This window comes from Danio rerio, chromosome 19 (assembly GCF_052040795.2).
Source record: "Danio rerio strain M-AB ecotype USA chromosome 19, GRCz13ab, whole genome shotgun sequence".
Classification (NCBI taxonomy): domain Eukaryota; kingdom Metazoa; phylum Chordata; class Actinopteri; order Cypriniformes; family Danionidae; genus Danio; species Danio rerio.
Genome location: NC_141039.2, coordinates 16,448,519 through 16,468,296, shown reverse-complemented (window position 1 = coordinate 16,468,296; position 19,778 = coordinate 16,448,519). Strand labels below are relative to the sequence as shown.

The following is a 19,778-nucleotide window of genomic DNA, read 5'->3' as shown; positions in this document are numbered from 1 at the left end:
GAAGGCGGGCAGGTTGAGTTGAACACAAGCACCTGTCAGTCTCTCACTGTAGACACTAACTGTACAGCATCACTCAACTGGATTTAACAGGCGTGTGAAACTCTACAATGGCTTTTACACTTCAGACTGCGCTTTTGGTCTTAGCTACACTATGTGTCCTGCAGCAAGGTAAGACACCTGCTTGTTTATTTAATTATTTGAAAGAAAATTCTGTGTTCTGTCTTCTAGTGTGGCTTATACATGTATGAACTGCTTTCAGTTTCCACAGAATGTGTGTTTTATGTTGTGGGGGGGTAATTATGCATTGTTTCGTTTTGAGAAGTTACACAAACATTTTATGTTTTATTTATTTTAGCCTGATGGCATAGAGACAAATCAAGTGGAGACTTAAAGACAAATGAAGTTTGCTTATCTTAGATTTTTTTAGTTTCACACTTATTATACGCTTTCCAGCGATCAAAATAAAAAGACAGTTTCTGTCATTCTTTAAATTATTCAAATGTATTTTTTAATAGAAAAAGGCTCTATCTGCAAATAATTGCTTGCGTTATCTTGTACTACATGACCCCAAAAGTGGACCTCTGCCAAAACTTAAACCACAAAAGAATCACTTATGGCATATTATCTTGACAGATAAGTGTGACGGTTATTACTCAGCCTCATATCTATGTAAGTAATGTTTATATTGTATTTGCAACTGTAGTGTTTGTGTATTTATCAGAGTAAATGGGAAATAAAATCAAAGACTTAACATAGATGTATATAGAATAGATAAGCCACTCTACACTGTGGTATCTGTATATACATTAAAATAAATGACATATTACCGTAAATTGACATACAATATTAATATTATACACCACTCTATATTGTAAAACATAAGGCTGTATATATACATTGTGTGTATATATATGTATATATATATATATATATATATATATATATATATATATATATATATATATATATATATATATATATATATATATATATATATATATATTATAAAATCTATAAATATAAAATCTTTAAAAAATTTAAAAGCAAAATTTAGAAAAAATATGACACTCAAAGAAGTCTATGCAAAACAAACAGCAAACGGTCTCACTTGTAAAAATAACAGAGGTTTCAATCACAGATTTTTACAGATTGATTTATTCATATAAAATGTCAATAAAGTTGGCAAATGTAGATTCCAGCACAAGAAATATAGTTTAGGTTAGCAAAAATCATTTTGAGAACATGTTTCATCACAGATGTTCTGTTTCCTAGGGTTTGGATATCCACTGTCTAAACAACCTGAAGCATCTAGCAATCCACCTGCTCACAAACGGGTCCGCACCAAACGCTGTTCCTGTAGTAGCTGGTTAGACAATGAGTGCATCTATTTCTGCCACTTGGACATCATCTGGGTCAACACACCAAAGTAAGTGTTTCTCTAAAGTCCAGTTGATTTAAAAGAAAAATACTATAATTCACACTGACCCATATTTTAAACTTATTGGTAAGTGGTACAAGTTTGAAAGGTTTCATTTGGAAATGAAACAAGTTTATCCGAAACTGAAATTTCTGACATCATTTAATCTCCCTTCATTTGTTCCAAACCTGCTTGAAAGCATTTCTTCTGTTGAATATGATAGAAAATAGTCTGAAGAAACCTGAAAACCTACAAACATTGGCTTCCAATTCCAAATACTACAGAAGTTAATGATTACAGTTTTTCAGCTTTCTTCAAAAAATTAAGAAGACAAGAAGAAGAAACTCATAAAAGTTTATAGCCACTTGAGATTGAGCAAATAATGTGGAAATTTCTCATTTTTGGGTGAACTATGCATTTAATATGTTGTTTGGATTTTGTCATTAACACATCTTTGTTATTTCCTTTGTACAACAGTAAGATCACCCCGTTTGGTCTTGGGAGTCCTCTGTCCCGTCGCCGGCGTTCCACTGATAGATGTGAATGTGCGAATCCCACCGATCGTACCTGCTCCAGTTTCTGTCACACCAGGTGAGCTCAGACTCTTCCCGCTCCACCCTGAAGATCAAATCAAACTGATACGTGTCATTTTGTCTGTCGCAAATTCCGTAAGCATTCATGTGTGACGTGTGGAGATCCGGGTAGCTTGTGTGGGGGGTTTTACCAAGCATCCTCATCTCTGAGATGAAAGGGGAAAAAGGGAGAGAAAGAGAAACTGTCTATTGGCTAGAGTAGTTTTAAACCATGCAGGTCCTAAAATCAAAGAACAGCTATTTTGGGTGATGGTTGCATTCCTGTGGTTGTTCAAGTAAGATATTAGCTTGTGTCTGTTTTATGAGTGTGTATGTGTGTAGAGTAAAATATATGGATTTTTATTATATATATATATATATTTTTTTTTTGCTCCTGAGTTTGCAAGAGCAAACCATTGAGGTTATATGAAAGAAATATGTTTATTAATGTATCTGCAATCAGGAGTGAAAGTTTAGATGGTCACACTTTTTTAATGGTCCATTTGTTGAATTTGGTTACATTGCAACTAATTAGGTTAGGGTTAGGGTTAGTGTAAGTTGACATGCTTACAAAGTTTCTTATAGTCAGATAAATGTCTGTTGGAGCAGTATCAACAGATATTAAGCAGACAGTCTTATAATACTCAAATAGACCATCAAAATAAAGTGTTACCGTTTAGACACATTTGGATGAGCAGATTATTACTGGTGAATTTTGTATATAAACGTATTGTCAAATTTTGTCTGCAGTTCTGAAGATCCAGATATGGAGTTTGTGACTCAACTTGATAACCAATCAGATCACAAGGACAAAACTAGTGATCATCTGCTGTTGTCGCTCAGGTAAATCTTACTAAAAACAACATTTTTTAATTAATTTATTTTTTAAGACCTCAAATCTGGAAGACAACTTTTTGTCCAATTAAAACACTGTAAAAATGCACATAATCCCTACATGTTGTCCAAATGCAAATTAATTAAGTTGACTTAATTTTTTTTTTTAATTGTAAGTGGATTGAATATAAAATAATTAAGCTCTCCATCCAAAAAAAAAAACTATTTTTTATATATATATTTTTTGGAGTAAATTATTAATCTAACATGACAATTACATATTCCTAAAAGCTAAAAGCAATCATCTTCAAAAGTAAACTTTATATATATATATAACTTAACAAGCGGATTAGTGCCCCTGTTTATTTTTTTCCCAATTTCTGTTTAATGGAGGAAAGATTGTTTCAGCACATTTCTATGCATAATAGTTTTAAAAAAAAACAATTTCTAATAACTGATTTATTTTATCTTTGCCATGATGACAGTAAATAATATTTTACTTGATATTTTTCAAGACACTTCTATACAGCTTAAAGTAACATTTAAAGGCTTAACTAGGTTAATAAGGTGAATAGGCAGGTTAGGGTAATTAGGCAAATTATTCTATAACAAAATTATTCTAATAATTCTGACTTCAACTATATATATATATATATATATATATATATATATATATATATATATATATATATATATATATATATATATATATATATATATATATATATATATATATATATACAATCACTTGTTTTTATACAAATGACATTTGGGGGTTTTTGGGGGGCCAACATAATTGTTTTATTTTATTTCAATCCACTTAAATTTGTAAAGCTAAAAAGTTAGCGTAATTGATTGTCTCAACAAAGACCAATTCCATCATTTTTTACATTTATAACTCTTCTATGCACTTTTAGTGTTTCACTTCATTTATTAAAAAAAATTGTCAGCCCAACAATCAAAAGTGGTTAAGTAGTAACTGTATCATAATTACTGCATTATTATAATTTAACACCTTATTAATTTACAAAATAAGTACAACAATTAGTGCAAAATTTACCATCTCCTAAAAATACTATAACATTTATTATTTAATTAGTGAGTAAAGTTTTTATTTTTGGGTGAACTATCCCTTTAATGTCTATATCACATAATAGTTGTGTCTAGCTTTGGGACTAAATATTGTGTCATTTCTGTTTGCAGGAGGGTGGTAAAAGACAACCTCATGACAGCTTCACGTTTTGCTTCACCCAAGAAGAAATCCAGGATCAGCTAGAGAGAGCAAAAGAGAAAGAAGAGAAATGACTGTAGAAGTGAGCTTCTGAACAAAATCAATCCTGGATGAAGAGGATCTGCCTCTTGAGAGGTGGACAAAAGCATGGCGGATTCTCAGACATCAAGATGAACTGAACCACTGAGGCACAAACCTTCAGATACTTCAGTTGAGCTGGAGCCGAAACCACTGTTCGCTAAAGTGCAAAGATGATTTATATGGTGAATAGAAGAACAGTTCCTCTTCCACACCAGTGAAATGGTGGCATATGCCAGATGAGTGAGTTAACATTTAGCTCAGAAAGGCTTCCTGAAAGCCTAATCTCTTTTTTTGACACCAAATGTTCAGTAAAACATTATTTTTGTGTTCTTGTTACACATTATTTATGCATAATTAGATGAAATAACCTCAAATCAAGTCATAACCCAGTATACATTGTTAGTTAATATTAGTACTTAAATTACTGTAAACTGTAACAAGGGCACAGAAAAAAACACACATTATTAAAGTTTTCCTCTGTATCAGAGATAAATACTATTATTTATTTGTTTATTTATTTATTTATTGATATATATGTATTTATTTATTTTACTTTTATTTGGAGTTTAGTTTTATCATTTCTGCGATCAGATTTGTGTTTATACAAAATGAAAAATGCAAGATGTAGCCATGAGGAATGTTTATGTGTTTTCTTTTTTATGACTCCTTCTTTCCTCCATGTTTTCCCCTCATTTTTCCTTGAGTGAAGGCGGAAGTATTTATTGCATACTTCCAATAGGCTGTTTTTTTATTGTTCAGATACCAGCAAGTTTCAATAGCTCAAAGCTTGCCAAAAAATGCTGTTATTGTTTTTCTAAAAGTACAAACCGGCTGTTACTGTCTGGTCACTCATAATGTAAAAGACTGTAGTGCTACTGAATTCCCTTTCCATATTAAATGGAATATATTTAAATGTATGCTTATTTTACATACTATTGACTACTGAAGTTTGACTACTGCAAAATATATGTTAATATGCTGCACATGTTCATGTTTTCTAGAAGAAGAAAAGGAAAACTACTTCACAGATACTTGAATGTTCAAATGTTAAAAATGCTTGCATCCGTTTTGTTGTTGTTGTCTATTTAATTTATTTAATGAAATCTATTTTTGTATTGCTGTATCTTTTAATAAACAAATATATACTTTCAAATAACATAGTAGTCTGTTTTCATATTTTTTTTTGTATTACATTCACTGCAAATAGCAATAGTTAAAACTTTTCTCACAGAAAAAAAAAAATGTGTAGACTCACTCTTTTTAAAACTGTTAGTTGACTTATTAAAAAAGGAAGAAACCCATTGTCTTATAATTATTAAATAAATGAACTACACTGTAGTATCCAAAATAGTATCCACAAATTAACAGTTTTGTGCGTTTGGGGGTGTTTCTGATTGCATTATGGAACCTTAACTTTTTCTTCCAACTCTTTTTGATATTGAAATGGTGGACTATAATGGACATTTTTAATAGTTTGAAGTGTCCATAGTTTATAATTAATATATATATATATATATATATATATATATATATATATATATATATATATATATATATATATATATATATATATATATATTATTTAGATATTATTTAGATATTATTACTGTTTCTATTACTGAGGAAAAACAAAATCCAAAACTACAAAGGACCTGTAAGACTTGTAATAAATGGAACCATGAATTCTGCTGTTTACCAAAATATCCGGAAGTAGAATGTCCAGCCATTGGTTAATGATCTCAAGCTGAAAGAATCTTGGGTCCTACTGAATGACATGTGTTATTAAGACTTGTACAATGATCCAAAACAAAAGCAAGTCCACTTCTTAATGGCTGAAAAAATAAATGAAGACTGACCTGAATCCAATTGAGATTCTGTGGCATGACCTTAAAGAGGCGGTTTATACTCGAAAAAGTTCCAATGTGGAACTTGATCTAGTGCTAATTATCTAGTTGATCTAGTGCTAATTATCATGAATATATACAATCTCATAGGTACATTTTTGTACCATTTGCTTATACCCTAAAGACATATTTTGGGTTTTGGACACAATTCCAGCAGTTGGGTGCCACTCTTTCTATTAAAAGTTGTACATTTTCATATTAACTCGAATTCATAATTAGCCACTAAACTGACAAAACGTAAAAGAGTTATGTTTCCTTGAGAGATCAGGCTGGAATTATAACAATTCTTCAATGATTGGTGGGCTAAAATTTCTCCATAGCACTGTAACAGACTCAATGCATGTTATCAAAAATGCTGGGAGGCCTTATCAGTTATTAGATTTAGGAAGCAAATACTTTTTCTCACATGGCAATTTAGTTTTGTACTGTATTTAGCTGTTTTTATTATAAAAAAATCTAAAATATGTTTACTTGTGTTATTATTGACTAATACTTAAATTTGGTAAATGATCTTAAACACTAAAGTGTGACAAATATGCAAGGAAAATAATAAATCAGTAAGGGGGAAAACACTTTTTCTGTAAGAAAGAATGTTCTTTCTTATACAGTCTATTGTTATAATATTCTAAAATGTCAATGAAAGTCATTTTGTTAAACCGCAGACTGGAATTTTCAACATCAAAAGTCGACAGAGATCAACTTCCTATAATGCAAATAATAACCATTAACTGAACATTATCAGTAACAAAAGTTTTATTATCAGTTGTTTTTTTCAGTGTACAGTATGTGCATAAAAAAACAAAAAAAGTAATGTAACACTTGCAAGTTTTAGTACAACAGGTTTAATCTCTGTCTTTTTTAAGCAAAGTCGATTTGTGCTTTTAAGGCAATGAGTTTACTCCTTTTTTTAAGTAAAGAAACTAATCACTTATTATAGTATTGAATCCAATCCAGTACTAAAAATCCAGAGAAAATGCCACTCCTACACAACTTAAATCTATCATAAATATAATCTAATGAAATCTCTTAATGACAGATAAATGCATGCATTATTTGGTCTGTTCACTTGTCGGTGGTAAAATTATGAGCAATCCTCTTTCAGTTGCAAATACTCATTTATCTGTTTTCTGAAGTGTGTTGTATGCCAATTTTACTGTCTGTAAAAGCATATGGAAAAATAATATACAGTAATATATATGCCAATAAAATAAAAAAGTATAAATTATGTTATATTTGTTATCATTTATCATTTTTTTAATGGTGATTATTATTTTTTATTATCTTTATAAAAATTGTTAATTCGTACAAACTCAGAATTCCACATGTGCATTTAAACAAGTGCACAACATTCTTCTCATATTAGTCTTAAGAGTTGGATGTATGAGTGAGACTCAAGACATTTGTGTTGGTTCTTTTTTAAGCATTGTTTGACAGTTGTCCGGGATGGTATTTTATCTTGTGAAGATGTGCAGTCTCTTTGTCTGCCACCCTATTCAAGCTGCCCAAATGTTTACTCAATATGTGCGGTTTTGAAATTCCAAGGAACATTCAGTGTATCCGTAATGCAGAGGAAAGTCGCATTATGCGGGCTGATCTATAGAATTTGGCTTATATGAAATTTCTTATGTAAAATGTTTGCACTTTTTTACATGATAACTGGGTTAGTATGGACTAATGTAACTACACTGATAACTGTAACTATAGTTTCACTCAGAAATAGTTTGTTAGGGCGATAGTTCAATAAAAACTATGTAATCATTTTCTCATCCTTCGCTTGTCACAAAGTTGTTGAACACAAAAGAAAATATTTTGATACATTTTGTAAACCGCTAGCCTTTGACCGCTAGTATTTGTTTTTCTTACAGTACTGTGGATGTCAATGAATTCCGGTTTCTAACATTCTTCAAGATATTTTTATTTTTGAGTGTGTTTAACAAAAAAAAAAAAAAGGTTTGGAACCACTTGAGGCTGAGTGAATAGTGAGTAAATTTTAATTTTGGGGGTAAATTATCCCTTTAATTTTCCAGATGAGCAAATTCATTTAATCTGAAATTATTACAAAATCCAACTAACACTTTAATTTAAAGATTATATTTTGAATGATGATATCTGTAAAATGGCCATTAATAATGATTGTTTTATTAACAACTTCAAGTCAATAATATTTCAATATAATTCCCTCCAGTTTAAGACGCATCAGTTGTTGAAATGTGTATATCATCTCTTTTGTCCAAATATGTTTATTGATTTTTTCCATTTATTCCTCCTATCAACTAGACACACAACAACAATACAGTGTGCAAAACAGCACACATCCACACACTTCTTTTATATGTATATATATACACATATACTGTACACACATATACACAATTAAATGGCATAACTAAAACAAACAAACAAGTAAAATAAGTAAATAATAAATAAATAAACGAATACTTTAAAACGTTGAAAAATAGAGACACAAAATAACAAAACCAATAATACAATTTAAAAACACTTTTACAAACAAACAATTTACATAACGTTCATGTATGGTTATCTGTATATCATCTTATGTAAAACATTAGTTAAGCCTGTGTACAATAATAATTTTTAAAGAAAGATTTAAAATAAAGGAACTAAGCTGAAAAAATAAAAAATAAAAATGAATGAAAGTAAGGTTTAAATAAGGTCCCATTAGTTTATGTCCATGTATTTAGTAACATGAATTACACTCGAAAAAATGATGTTTGCTTTTTGTTCAAACTTAGTATGAGCTCAAATAACTCAGTTGTTGAGTGTTTTTGTTTTGAGACAACTTCATTGTTTTATGTTCAATCCACTTAAATTTGTAAAATTTACACAGCATTTTTACAATACTTACATTACAGCATTTAATAATCATATTTCAAAATTTTCTAACAAATTATTACAATTTGTGCTTGCTAACATTAGTTAATGCAGTGTGAGGGCTGACAAAATAAAAAACTAACAATGACTGTCTAAATGAACTAAATTATCATTAACGTTAACGAAGATAAATAAATGCTGTAATAAATGTATTTGTCATTGTTACTGACTCCAATAACAAATGAAATATTATAAGGCAAAGTGTTAACATTACAAATAGCAGTTATAAATTACACCTGTAATTATTGTCTTTTACTTGTCTGACTTTTAAAAAGATTTCCACCACTCTTTGTGCTCTTATTCTTATTTTATCTATTTTTATTTTATTTTAGTTTATCTTATCTTATCTTTTTTTAAATTCTTTTAAACTTTTAAATAGTGTATAGTCCTGTGTTATGTTGTCAATGTATGTTGTTTGATAGCACCTGTGTCCTGGAGGAACATTGTTTCATTTCACTACTGCACTACTGCACTGTTGAAATGACAATAAAGCCAACCTGACTTGACTTGATGATATTTCATTACTACAGAGCCCCACACAGAAAAGAGTGTATAATAAGGCCACAACTTTGCACATTTAAGTAAATCATGCACACAATACTTTACTAAGGCCACAATGTGAAAAAGTAGAAACATTCTTAATTTGTGGCATATATATTTCCCCCTATATTACATTCAGGCTCCAAGCAACACAGCAGATTTAAGTGGAACATGAATTCATTTACCATAAGCACAACTAGGTCAGAAATTATGGTGCAGCGTATATTTTCTCACTCCGTCTCTTTTTCTTTCTTCAGCGGAGATGAAAGCACCTTGTGCTCACACAGCTCTTTAAGAGTAAACAGCTGACTAAGTGTAAGAAAAAACAGGATGTCGTCTGCACATTCCCGCCGCATTCCTTCAGACGCAGTTAACAAACTACTGTAGGGAAGAAATGGAAAAACACTCAGCCAGAGGAACTGCTGTGGCTACAGCGGAAACTGATTTCTGACTAAACTGTTGTGGTTGTCATAACACTGTGTGCTTTGTTTTAATCTTTCCCTTTGTGCCCTTTAAGCATTTCTGTGCTGTTCAGGCCATTAGTAGTGGCTGCAGGTGCACATGTATCTACAGATCTGCATGCATTCATTTACAGGAGACTGAAAACTTTACTGTTGATTTGTCACAGTATATATTTATCCTTGTTAAAAAAAATAATAATAATAATAATTATTGTAGCTGTTCATGTTAGCACAGATACATTAAATGATATTAACAAATTCATGTATTAATACATTATAAAATTATATAGTAGTTTAAATTACATTTTAAGTTGTTGTATGGCCATGTTACAATACACTACCTGACAAAAGTCTTGTCGTTATTCCCAATTGTAAGAGCAACAAATAATAACTTGACTTCTAGTTGATCATTTGCAAAAGTGGTAGAAGGTTTTTTTTTTCCAATTAATAACCTTGAACTGCATTCTAATCATCACAGATACTGCAGAAAACCTATTAGGACATAAATGGATACAAGATTCTCACAGATATCAGTCAAGTTTGGTGAAGGAAAAATCATGGTTTGGGACTACATTCAGTATGGGGGCGTGCAAGAGATCTGCAGAGTGGATGACAACATCAACAGCCTGCACTATAAAGACTAATTGTGCTGCCTATTACATACAAACCACAGGAGAGGGCAAATTCTTCAGCAGGATAGCACTCCTTCTCATAATGTACTTCAGCCTTCACATCAAAGTTCCTGAAAGCAAAGAAGGGCAAGGTGCTCCAGGATTGGCCAGCCCAGTCACCAGACATGAACATTATTGAGCATGTCAGGGGTAAGATGAAGGATGAAGGCATTGAAGATGAATCCAAAGAATCTTGATCAACCCTGGAAGTCCTGCAAGAACGTTTTCTTTGACATTCCAGGTGACTAATAAGTTTTTTTGAGTCATTGCAGACATGTATGCAGTTGTCTAAGCTCATGGGAGTCAAACATAATATTAATAATTTTTTCACAGCACTGTGACTGCATATTCTATACTGTACATTATTTCTGTTAAGTGACAAGGGTTTTGTTTAAGCAAAGTCGAAACTTACTGTCCAAATTAAACAACTAAAAATCAATGATATTTTTTATTTTTATTTTGGTAAAATAAGCATAATCTTGAGGCCTTTGCCTTTCATGTAAGCCACCTCTGAAGTCAAGTTATTATTTATTTATTATTTATTATTATTGTTCCTAAAACTTGAATAGGTGACAAGACTTTTGACAGGTAGTGTATGCCGCACTATTTTCATTCTTCCAAGAAGATCTGTGCTTGAGCAGCATATATTTAAGGGGGTGTGCAAGAAGTTTTGCGCACGAGCAAAAGAAATAGGCGCGCAAGTAAAGAGATTCACATGCTCGTAGGCTATTACTTAAATGCTATTTTGAATTGTAAGACATTACAATGTGCTCACGACATTTATCATTGAAATAACGCCACAGGTAGTTGGTAGATCTGAGTAAAAAAAGCCTGCCGCCACAGCTGTAAAAAATCCTAGAGGAAACATTGCTGTTTCACAGGTGGATTCCTACAAACTGAGAATGTCTAATATGTCAGCTTGTGCCTTTCTAGTCAAATGAACTGTGAACGTCTTGGAAAAAAATTCTGTTGAAATTCCAGGTATAATTCAAGTGCAACAAACTTGACAGTTGTAAAAGAAAGTCAGGCCAAAATAAAGTTTGTTTGGAGATTGCAATAGTAATTAAAAGCTCAGTCAAACGTTTGCATGAGCGGACATGTTAATAACTGAGTGTTTACAGTTTAATGGTGCACTAAGCAATCTTTGTAACAAAAAGAAAGAAAAAAGCTTCTGACAACAGTGTCAGCCGACACACAAAACAACTTGCAGTGTGTTGAAATATCAAAAAAGGGGCGAGGTCCACTTTAGGTTTGTTTTGTTGTTGTTGTTGTTGTTGTTTTTGTAGTTTTGGTGCTTTTAAATATGAACATAGGCAAATTTTGCTTAGTGCACCTGTAGAGATCACTCCCATGATTTACATTGAAAAAAGTGAATAGTAAAATAAAAACCATGAATGAATATTTAAGAGTATGTTAAAGCAAACCGTACAAAATCTATCACATATTCTTTATGTATATGCATTATAAAATATGTAATTTCCTATACTTGCACGATTGATATTTAGAACCAGTTTCACAAACAGGGCTTTATTTATAGCAAGAACTTGGCCCAACTTAAGTTAAGGATTTTATGTTGTTGTTTTTAATGCCTCAGGAGAGTTCACTACTGGTGTGCATTTTGAGGCAAAACACTGGCATATTTTAAGATTTGTCTGTGCAAGTTATAGTTAGTTAAAACAGCTCAAGCATGCCCTTTACTCCAAGGCTATCCTTAACTCTTTTTGCTGTCTTAGAATTTAATTTAGAGCGTTTTTGAACCTTCAGAGGTCAACCTCAACTTCATCACAAATCAATGTTTTCACGCATCCCTATGCAGTGTTTTATCAAGGTTTAATTAATGGGAAACACTACTTTTTGATCAAATTAAAAGGATATTAAGTAAATGGTGCCAGTAGTTGTTATTGTCTAAAAATGACCCCTGACAACTTAGTACCCTAAATGTATACAACCATGAAAATAGAAAATTCTTCTTCTTTTTTTTAATGTTGTGGTCATTTTAGAATGTTAAGATGGTGCCCGTCTCATTTTTGACCCATAAGTCAACAGGAGGGTTAAGACTTGTTTATGAAACTGGTACATATTTTCAAAAGGTACATATTTGTAAGCTACTAATAGTACCTCAAGAGTAGGTTAGTGCAAATACCACCATCATCTAGGTCTATATTGTGAAAGCAATAGAACAATAGTAATGCTTATTTATTAACAATCTGCTCCGGGATCATATTTTATTATGAAAAGAATGAAAGTCATTGGTCTCCTGGGGTTAACACCATCTAGAAACTGCAGTGAAACCTGTGCAAGTACATTCTTGTGGTTGTACAGAAACCTGTATACATACAGCTTTTGGCATCATTGAGGTGTTTACTAAAAGAACAACACTAAAAATGTATTTCAGTCACCGTTTTTTTGTACCTTATAAAAGGTGAAAGTCGACAAATGAACTTGCACTGTGAGTGCATCAGGGCCTCCAGGGTTTCAATAGAGCTAGCCAACCTCCAGCCGTCTGCTTTCTTAGAACCCCAAAACAAGTCTGCTGTTCCCAGACAGTATCATGTCTGGACTTGAGGCATATTTGAGAATTAGAGCTGGAGATGCAGATCGCAGTGAGTCCTGTGTTGTGGCACACGTACAGCAGATAGCCTAAAGTGATAAACAAACTCTCAACCCCGCAGAAGCTCAGACCTTCTTTATAAACATCCTTCAGCAAGCTCTGTAAACAGTCAAATCTGTCACTTTAATTGCGTGGATCACTATCTTAATTTCTCATTCAAAGCTGACAGCGATAACCATCTCTGGGTGACCCTGATCCGCATACCAGAGAATCGTGGGAGACCCAGTGACCCCTGGTGTGAGACGGAGGAATCTGCCTGGATTAAGCGAATGCAGGGAGTCACGTCTTCTGCGAGCAGGTGCATGAAGATACAGCTGTGGACTGCAGATGCAGTTGCTTCCTACAGCAGGTAAACACAAGGCTGAAGCAAACATGTTTTTCAGGGAAGTCGTTATACTGCAGGTCGGAAAAAGAAGGATTACTATGGCAATTGTCTGTTTGAATCAGGAACAGTGGAATTCTCAAGGGAGTCACGTAAGAGAGTGCTTCCTCAGGGAAATATTATGTGTTTTGTAGAAGGATAAGAGGTTTCTGCCTTCTTGGTGTTTCTAAATACAACTCCTTCCCCACATCACAAAGCCAAACACACTTTTTTTGATAGGTGTTCAACTACAAAAGCACAGATAGTTGCATTCAAAACACAACAGATGCTATACTGGTAGACTATTTCTGGACGATGGTTGACACACATAAAATTGTGTGTTGTATGGAAAAAAAAAATATTAACCTTGAAGAAGAGTAGATGGATTGTTAGTGTTAGAAGGTTGATGAAAAACATCTTTAGCAGAATTACAACTCAGACAATAGAAGTAATCAAATCAACTAAGAACTATAACATAATTGTTCCAATACCAAGTTGTTTAATGCATTGCACAGAGCAAGTATTTTCTAAAGAAATTTGAATAGAAAAAAAAATAATAAATTGTTAAGAGTGTCAAAGCAAAGTATTTAGGTCTACATACACAAAATTGACCTCATTCTTTCACACGAAAAAAGGCGCAAGCATGGGAACATTACTGTCTCTAGACTTCCAGCCTCATTCACTTCCATTAAGTTTTAGATTTAATAAACTCATTATGCTCATTATGCTGCTTGATTTTAAAAACTTTTATTTTATTATGATATTATGATGCATTCTCATAAACTTAATTGTTTGTTGAGTAAGTAGTTTGACTATATTGTCGTTTATAATCCCTAGTCATTTCAAAGTCAAAGTCTGCTTTATTGTCAATTTAACCACATGTACAGGACATACAGAGAATCAAAATTGGGATCCTTTCAGACCCTATAGATGCCTAACATATAATATTATAATACAAAAAGTAAAAAGATGTATCTTAAATCTTGCAAAAGGGGTAAAATATGTGCCCTTTAAATCATAATTTAATGAATTAAGTAGAATTATTAAACATTTCTTTTTTATATATTCAGCAAATTAAAATATATGTCCTTTCAATAGTTCCCACTTAGATATGCTTAGCGTTTACAGGTTTGGCATGCTGTCCCGGGAGAGAACCCTGAGCTCAGTGATACTTGAGCCCAAGGCTCCCACCTGGTCAATAAACATTTAAGGGGATCCGAGATCAGGTAGGATCCCTTAGAAAAGGGAGGAAAAGGAGAAGATGGGGTGGAAGGGGGGATTCTTCCAAAACAAAAATAGAGCAGTATGGGGAAAACAATCCATTTATAACAGTTGTGTCCAAACTCAGTCCTGGAGGGCCGGTGTCCTGCAAAGTTTAATTCCAAGCCCAATCAGACACACCTGGGCTAGCCAATCAAGCTCTTACTAGGCTTTCTAGAAACATCCTTGCAGGTGTGTTGAGGCAAGTTGAAACTAAAATCTGCAGAACACTGGCCCTCCAGGACCAGGTTTAGACAACCCTGATTTATAGTAAGCTTGGATCACTGTGATTGGATTATTACTGATTACAGAGGAGAAGCCAGTTGTGCTTAATCATATCACATGCTCCTCTCGAAATTAGTTTGTGAAACTTCACTTAAAACACAGCAAACTATTCTTAAAAATAAGAATTTAAAAAGAATACAAAAGTACAGTATTTGTTTTTAAAGTGTACTTTTACTCATTTTTAACACTCAAGGGTGTTAAGAATGAAAATTCATGTTTTAAAAAAGACAATTGACCCAAATGTTTCAATAACTCCCACTCAAGTGGTTTTAAACATTTGCATTTTTTTTCTTCTGTTGAACACAAAACAAGTAGTAGGAACAAAAGTAGAAACGAAAATACTTTGGAAGCTAATAGGGGCTGGTTTCCAACAGTCTTCATTATATCTTCATTTCTGTTCAACAGAAGAAAGAAATTCAAACAGGTTTGTAACAAGTTGAGTGTGAGTAAATGATGACAAAATTCTGATATTTAGGTGAGCTATGCCTTTAAGTACACATCGTTTGAAATAAATGATAATAGTAGACGACCTACATAAATAGCTTTTTAGAAACATTTACGAAGATTTGCAGAACAATACAACTGCACATTCAGTTCAATTAAGCACACCTCTTTTTCACAAAAGCAGTGTACATAAATATGATGTGTAGATATAAATTAAGTCACTATTATATAATATAATTGAGACTGATTGACTGGTGTTGTGCTGTTGGGGTGTGGGTGTTGTGTACTTTGGCTCTATTATCCTCTTATTTCAGGTCACCGGTTTGTTCCACGAGCTTCTGAAGCGTTGGCATTTCTGTTGAGATATTTAGGAAATGTTTTAGTTGCCAAGGAGATGAATATCAAATAAATACACACCTAAACACTCAGATGGGTGGACAGAGCTGGACTGATGTTTTCTCTATAGCTATAGTCATAATTAAATGGAGAAAAACGTAAGCAGACCCATTTAAGGGCGTTGTTCTGGAGCACAAACATGCTTTCCATGACATGATCTCAGAATATGCTTATCCACGAAAGAAAGGACAGATAACAAAGCGGTAGTAATAAAGAGGATTTCACTATAAATGAGTGACTGAGAAATTCTACAGAAGCAGGTCTTTAAAATACAAGTGACTCAAGTCACACAGAGATCAAAGATAACACCTTTCTATAAATAAAGCACCATAAACTAATGTAAAAGCTCATAAAACAGCTTTCATGTTACTTAGTGAGGTGTTGCTCTCTTTCTTTATAAACAATGTCACACTTTTTTCTTCCACCTGTTATAGAGAAGGGCTGGCACCAAAAGTGATGAAGGTAAATTTGACAGTAAATCCTATGGATTTTGAGCCATAACATGTCACACAACAGACGCATGCAGAGCATAAATCAAACAAATACTTCTTAAATCAATTTTAAAGAACTCTTAATGGCACTTAATTACCATTAACTCAATTGCATTCAGCTTGTTAAAAAGTAAAAGACATTGCTTTATAAATAGCTTAAAATATACTCCACATTATATGCCGTAGGGAACAGTTTATTAAGTTTCAATTTTATTTTATTTTTATCACCCCCAAATGCTGTTGTTGCTATATATATATATATATATATATATATATATATATATATATATATATATATATATATAATTTAAAATTAATTTTTCTAGACTGTAAATTAAAAATTATTCAATTAATCTGGACTGGAATTAATTTAGCATTCGTAAGCCATCTCTAAACACTTTATTTAGATGGTCCTTTTGAGTATTAGCAGACTGCTTAATATCTGTTGATACTGTTTCTTCAACAGACATTTAACTGACTAAGAAACTTAGCGAGTACATGTCAACTTACACAAACCCTAACCCCAACCCAACAGTCTACTTATAATCTAATTGGACTTAGATGGCATAGATGCAATGTAACTCATATTCAACAAAGGAACCATCAATATAAAGTGTGACCTTAACATGGTATGATCTATGTTAAAGTCACTTGCAAAGCAGTTCCGAAGATTAAATGACATGTTCATGTACTCATACAGTGAGACTTAAATATCATATTGAAAATGGTCTTATTAACTTAGTCTTAAAATACTCTCTGATAGCTCATGTACATCCCAGCCTACATTTGTGCTACTGATGTACTACTGTCTCTGTACATCTTCTTTCAAATGTTATACATAAAACAACCAAGTTAAAATGGAAGGAACTTGCATAAATAAAAAAGGGAAAAAAAAGTTACAAACATGATTTTATATCTAACAAAACCAGCAACAAACTAATATCATCCGTTTGTTGTTAAAATGATGTTGGAGCCTATCCCAGTGTAGGCAGAGAAACACCCCAGGGCGAATCTAATCCTTCAGTCACACCCACACCTACACTCATTAAAATAAAGGATATTTACTGGGATCTGTGGTTCCAATAGACACATTTATGTACAGTATATGGATTGAAAATAAAATGTTTAACAAAATTATTGTTATTAAAGTGTCCCATTATATATCAATAAAGTAATTGAAGAACATATATATATATATATATATATATATATATATATATATATATATATATATATATATATATATATATATATAAATTGATTGATTGATTGATTGATTGATTGATTGATTAGTCTTGCTTAAAAATTAGGAGGACATGTTAAAGTGTCAGTTCACCCAAAAATGAAAATAAATAAATAAATAAATAAATAAATAAATATATATATATATATATATATATATATATATATATATATATATATATATATATATATATATATATATACTTACCCTTGTCGTTTTAATGTTTAATTGTTATGTTTAATTTCATGTGTTTGTGCTCCTGTTGTTACCCCTGTGATGTCTGAGTGTGCTTGGTTTGTTTTGTTCTGATTATGTTCTTGGACTCTAATTAAAACCCCTTTTAGCTGCATTTGGATTCTCTCTTTTGTTTCACCTACACACCTGGACTATGACAATTACTGGTCTAAACCAGGGATGTCAAACTCAATTCCTCAAACTCAAAGCCCTGCACAGTTTAGTTCTAACCCTAATTAAACACAACTGATCAAACTAATTGAGTCCTTCAGGCTTGTTTAAAACCTACATGTAAGTGTGTTGGATCAAGTTTGTAAGTAAACTGTGCAGAGCTGCGGCCCTCCGGGAATTGAGTTTGACATACCTGGTCTAATCTAAGAATGGGCAAACTCGGTCCTGAAGGGCCGGTGTCCTGCAGAGTTTAGCTTCAACCCTGATCAAAGACAGGGTACCTCTGAAGAAATTAGAGCATTGGAATGACCCCTTTCGAATAGAGTGCAGTGTGTGAACCCAAACAACTTTCTTGCTCAAAGGATGATGGCCAAAAGTGTCCAACTGCTGCATTTTCCAAAATCCTTCTTTCCGTAGGGCTCTTTGAAGTGACCAGCTTTGAGCACTTTGGTTTCGAACAACATTTCACAACACAGGCTCATTCTGAAAACCTAGTCCTATGGACATTTCTGGAGACTGTGAATTATATAGCCGGAGGTACGCATGGCTGCATTTCATTTTTTAAACAAATTCTATGGGGCGGTATGATAGGGTTCCGCATTTTATGCTTACCAGCTGACCACTTACCTCCGTGTGGAGGGCTTTCCCGCTGCAACCAGCTTGTCCGGTTAGCTCGTCATGTACGTCTGCAGACTTGAGAAGCAGAGAGAAGTTGACCACGATGACGATGGGGTTCAAGTCCAAGGAAGAGCGGTTGCAGAAATCAGGTAAGACAAAATCAAAACCCAAAAAATAAATTGAACAAGTGGATAACTTGGTGAGAATGTGGTAAAATCTGAAAACGTGGTAAAAATCAGAAGAGGGCTTTTCTTTTTCTGGATGGCTTTTGTAAATCATTGGTAGGGTTTAGGGAAGTAAGTGGGTGTGCAGTTCAATCGATAAAACTCGTTGGGTTTAGGAAATGTAGACCTTTGTAGATTTGGGCAGAAAGTATGATAGAAATTACTGCTCACTTTTTAGACTTTTTTTTTCCCAAGACAACTCCCTTTAACGTGCATTTTGACATTCAAAGCTTAGATGAACTTTAACATTTACAATTACAGTACACACTTTATTAAAGATCACATCAGGAAAATTCACAACACCTGCAAGACCTAGGATATGGGGCAGGGGAATAGGAGATGGAAGACTGAGGAGAGACAAAGAGCAGAGAGAAGGAAAAGAAAAACAAAATTATGGTTCGATTTATGATTCGACTTCCCCAGCCTTTGCTGGGATGGCTCCAGGCTCTTTCCCCATTGGTGGTGAGCCTTGCGTCTCCTGCTCCTCCCCATGCAGGGAGACTTAAAGCAGGCAGACCGCTCCTTAGGCCGTACTCACACTAGGTACAGTTGCCTTGAACCGGGCCAAAGCACGCTTATCCCCTCTCCTGTCTCCCCCGACGGCCCGCTCTCACACCACAATCGGGCCTCGGCACGCTTACATCATCGCTGCTGTGCTGTTCAGTGAGAAGCGCTCTCACTCAGCAGCACAGTGGGGATTTCTCTAGTTATATCGTTTCAGTCGTTTGATATGCAGTGACATGCAGTCAAATATTTCCCCAAACAGTCCTTAGGGATGCGGTGACACGCAGTCAGATATTTCGCTGAACAGATCTGCCACTTTTGGCGCTCATAAAC

General features: G+C 33.2%; 2 protein-coding genes across 2 annotated transcripts in view; both read left to right on the top strand.

Moving 5' to 3' along the window:
* Positions 1 to 19,778, top strand: part of LOC147839576 (uncharacterized) — an 846,284-nt gene that overhangs the window by 627,533 nt on the left and 198,973 nt on the right. The window lies entirely within an intron of this gene.
* edn2 (endothelin 2) lies at positions 37 to 5,291 on the top strand. The gene is given in 5 exon segments (NM_001045185.1): positions 37 to 168; positions 1,273 to 1,426; positions 1,895 to 2,008; positions 2,740 to 2,832; positions 4,027 to 5,291. Coding segments are annotated over 5 exon segments (495 nt in total). The 5' UTR covers positions 37 to 107; the 3' UTR covers positions 4,100 to 5,291.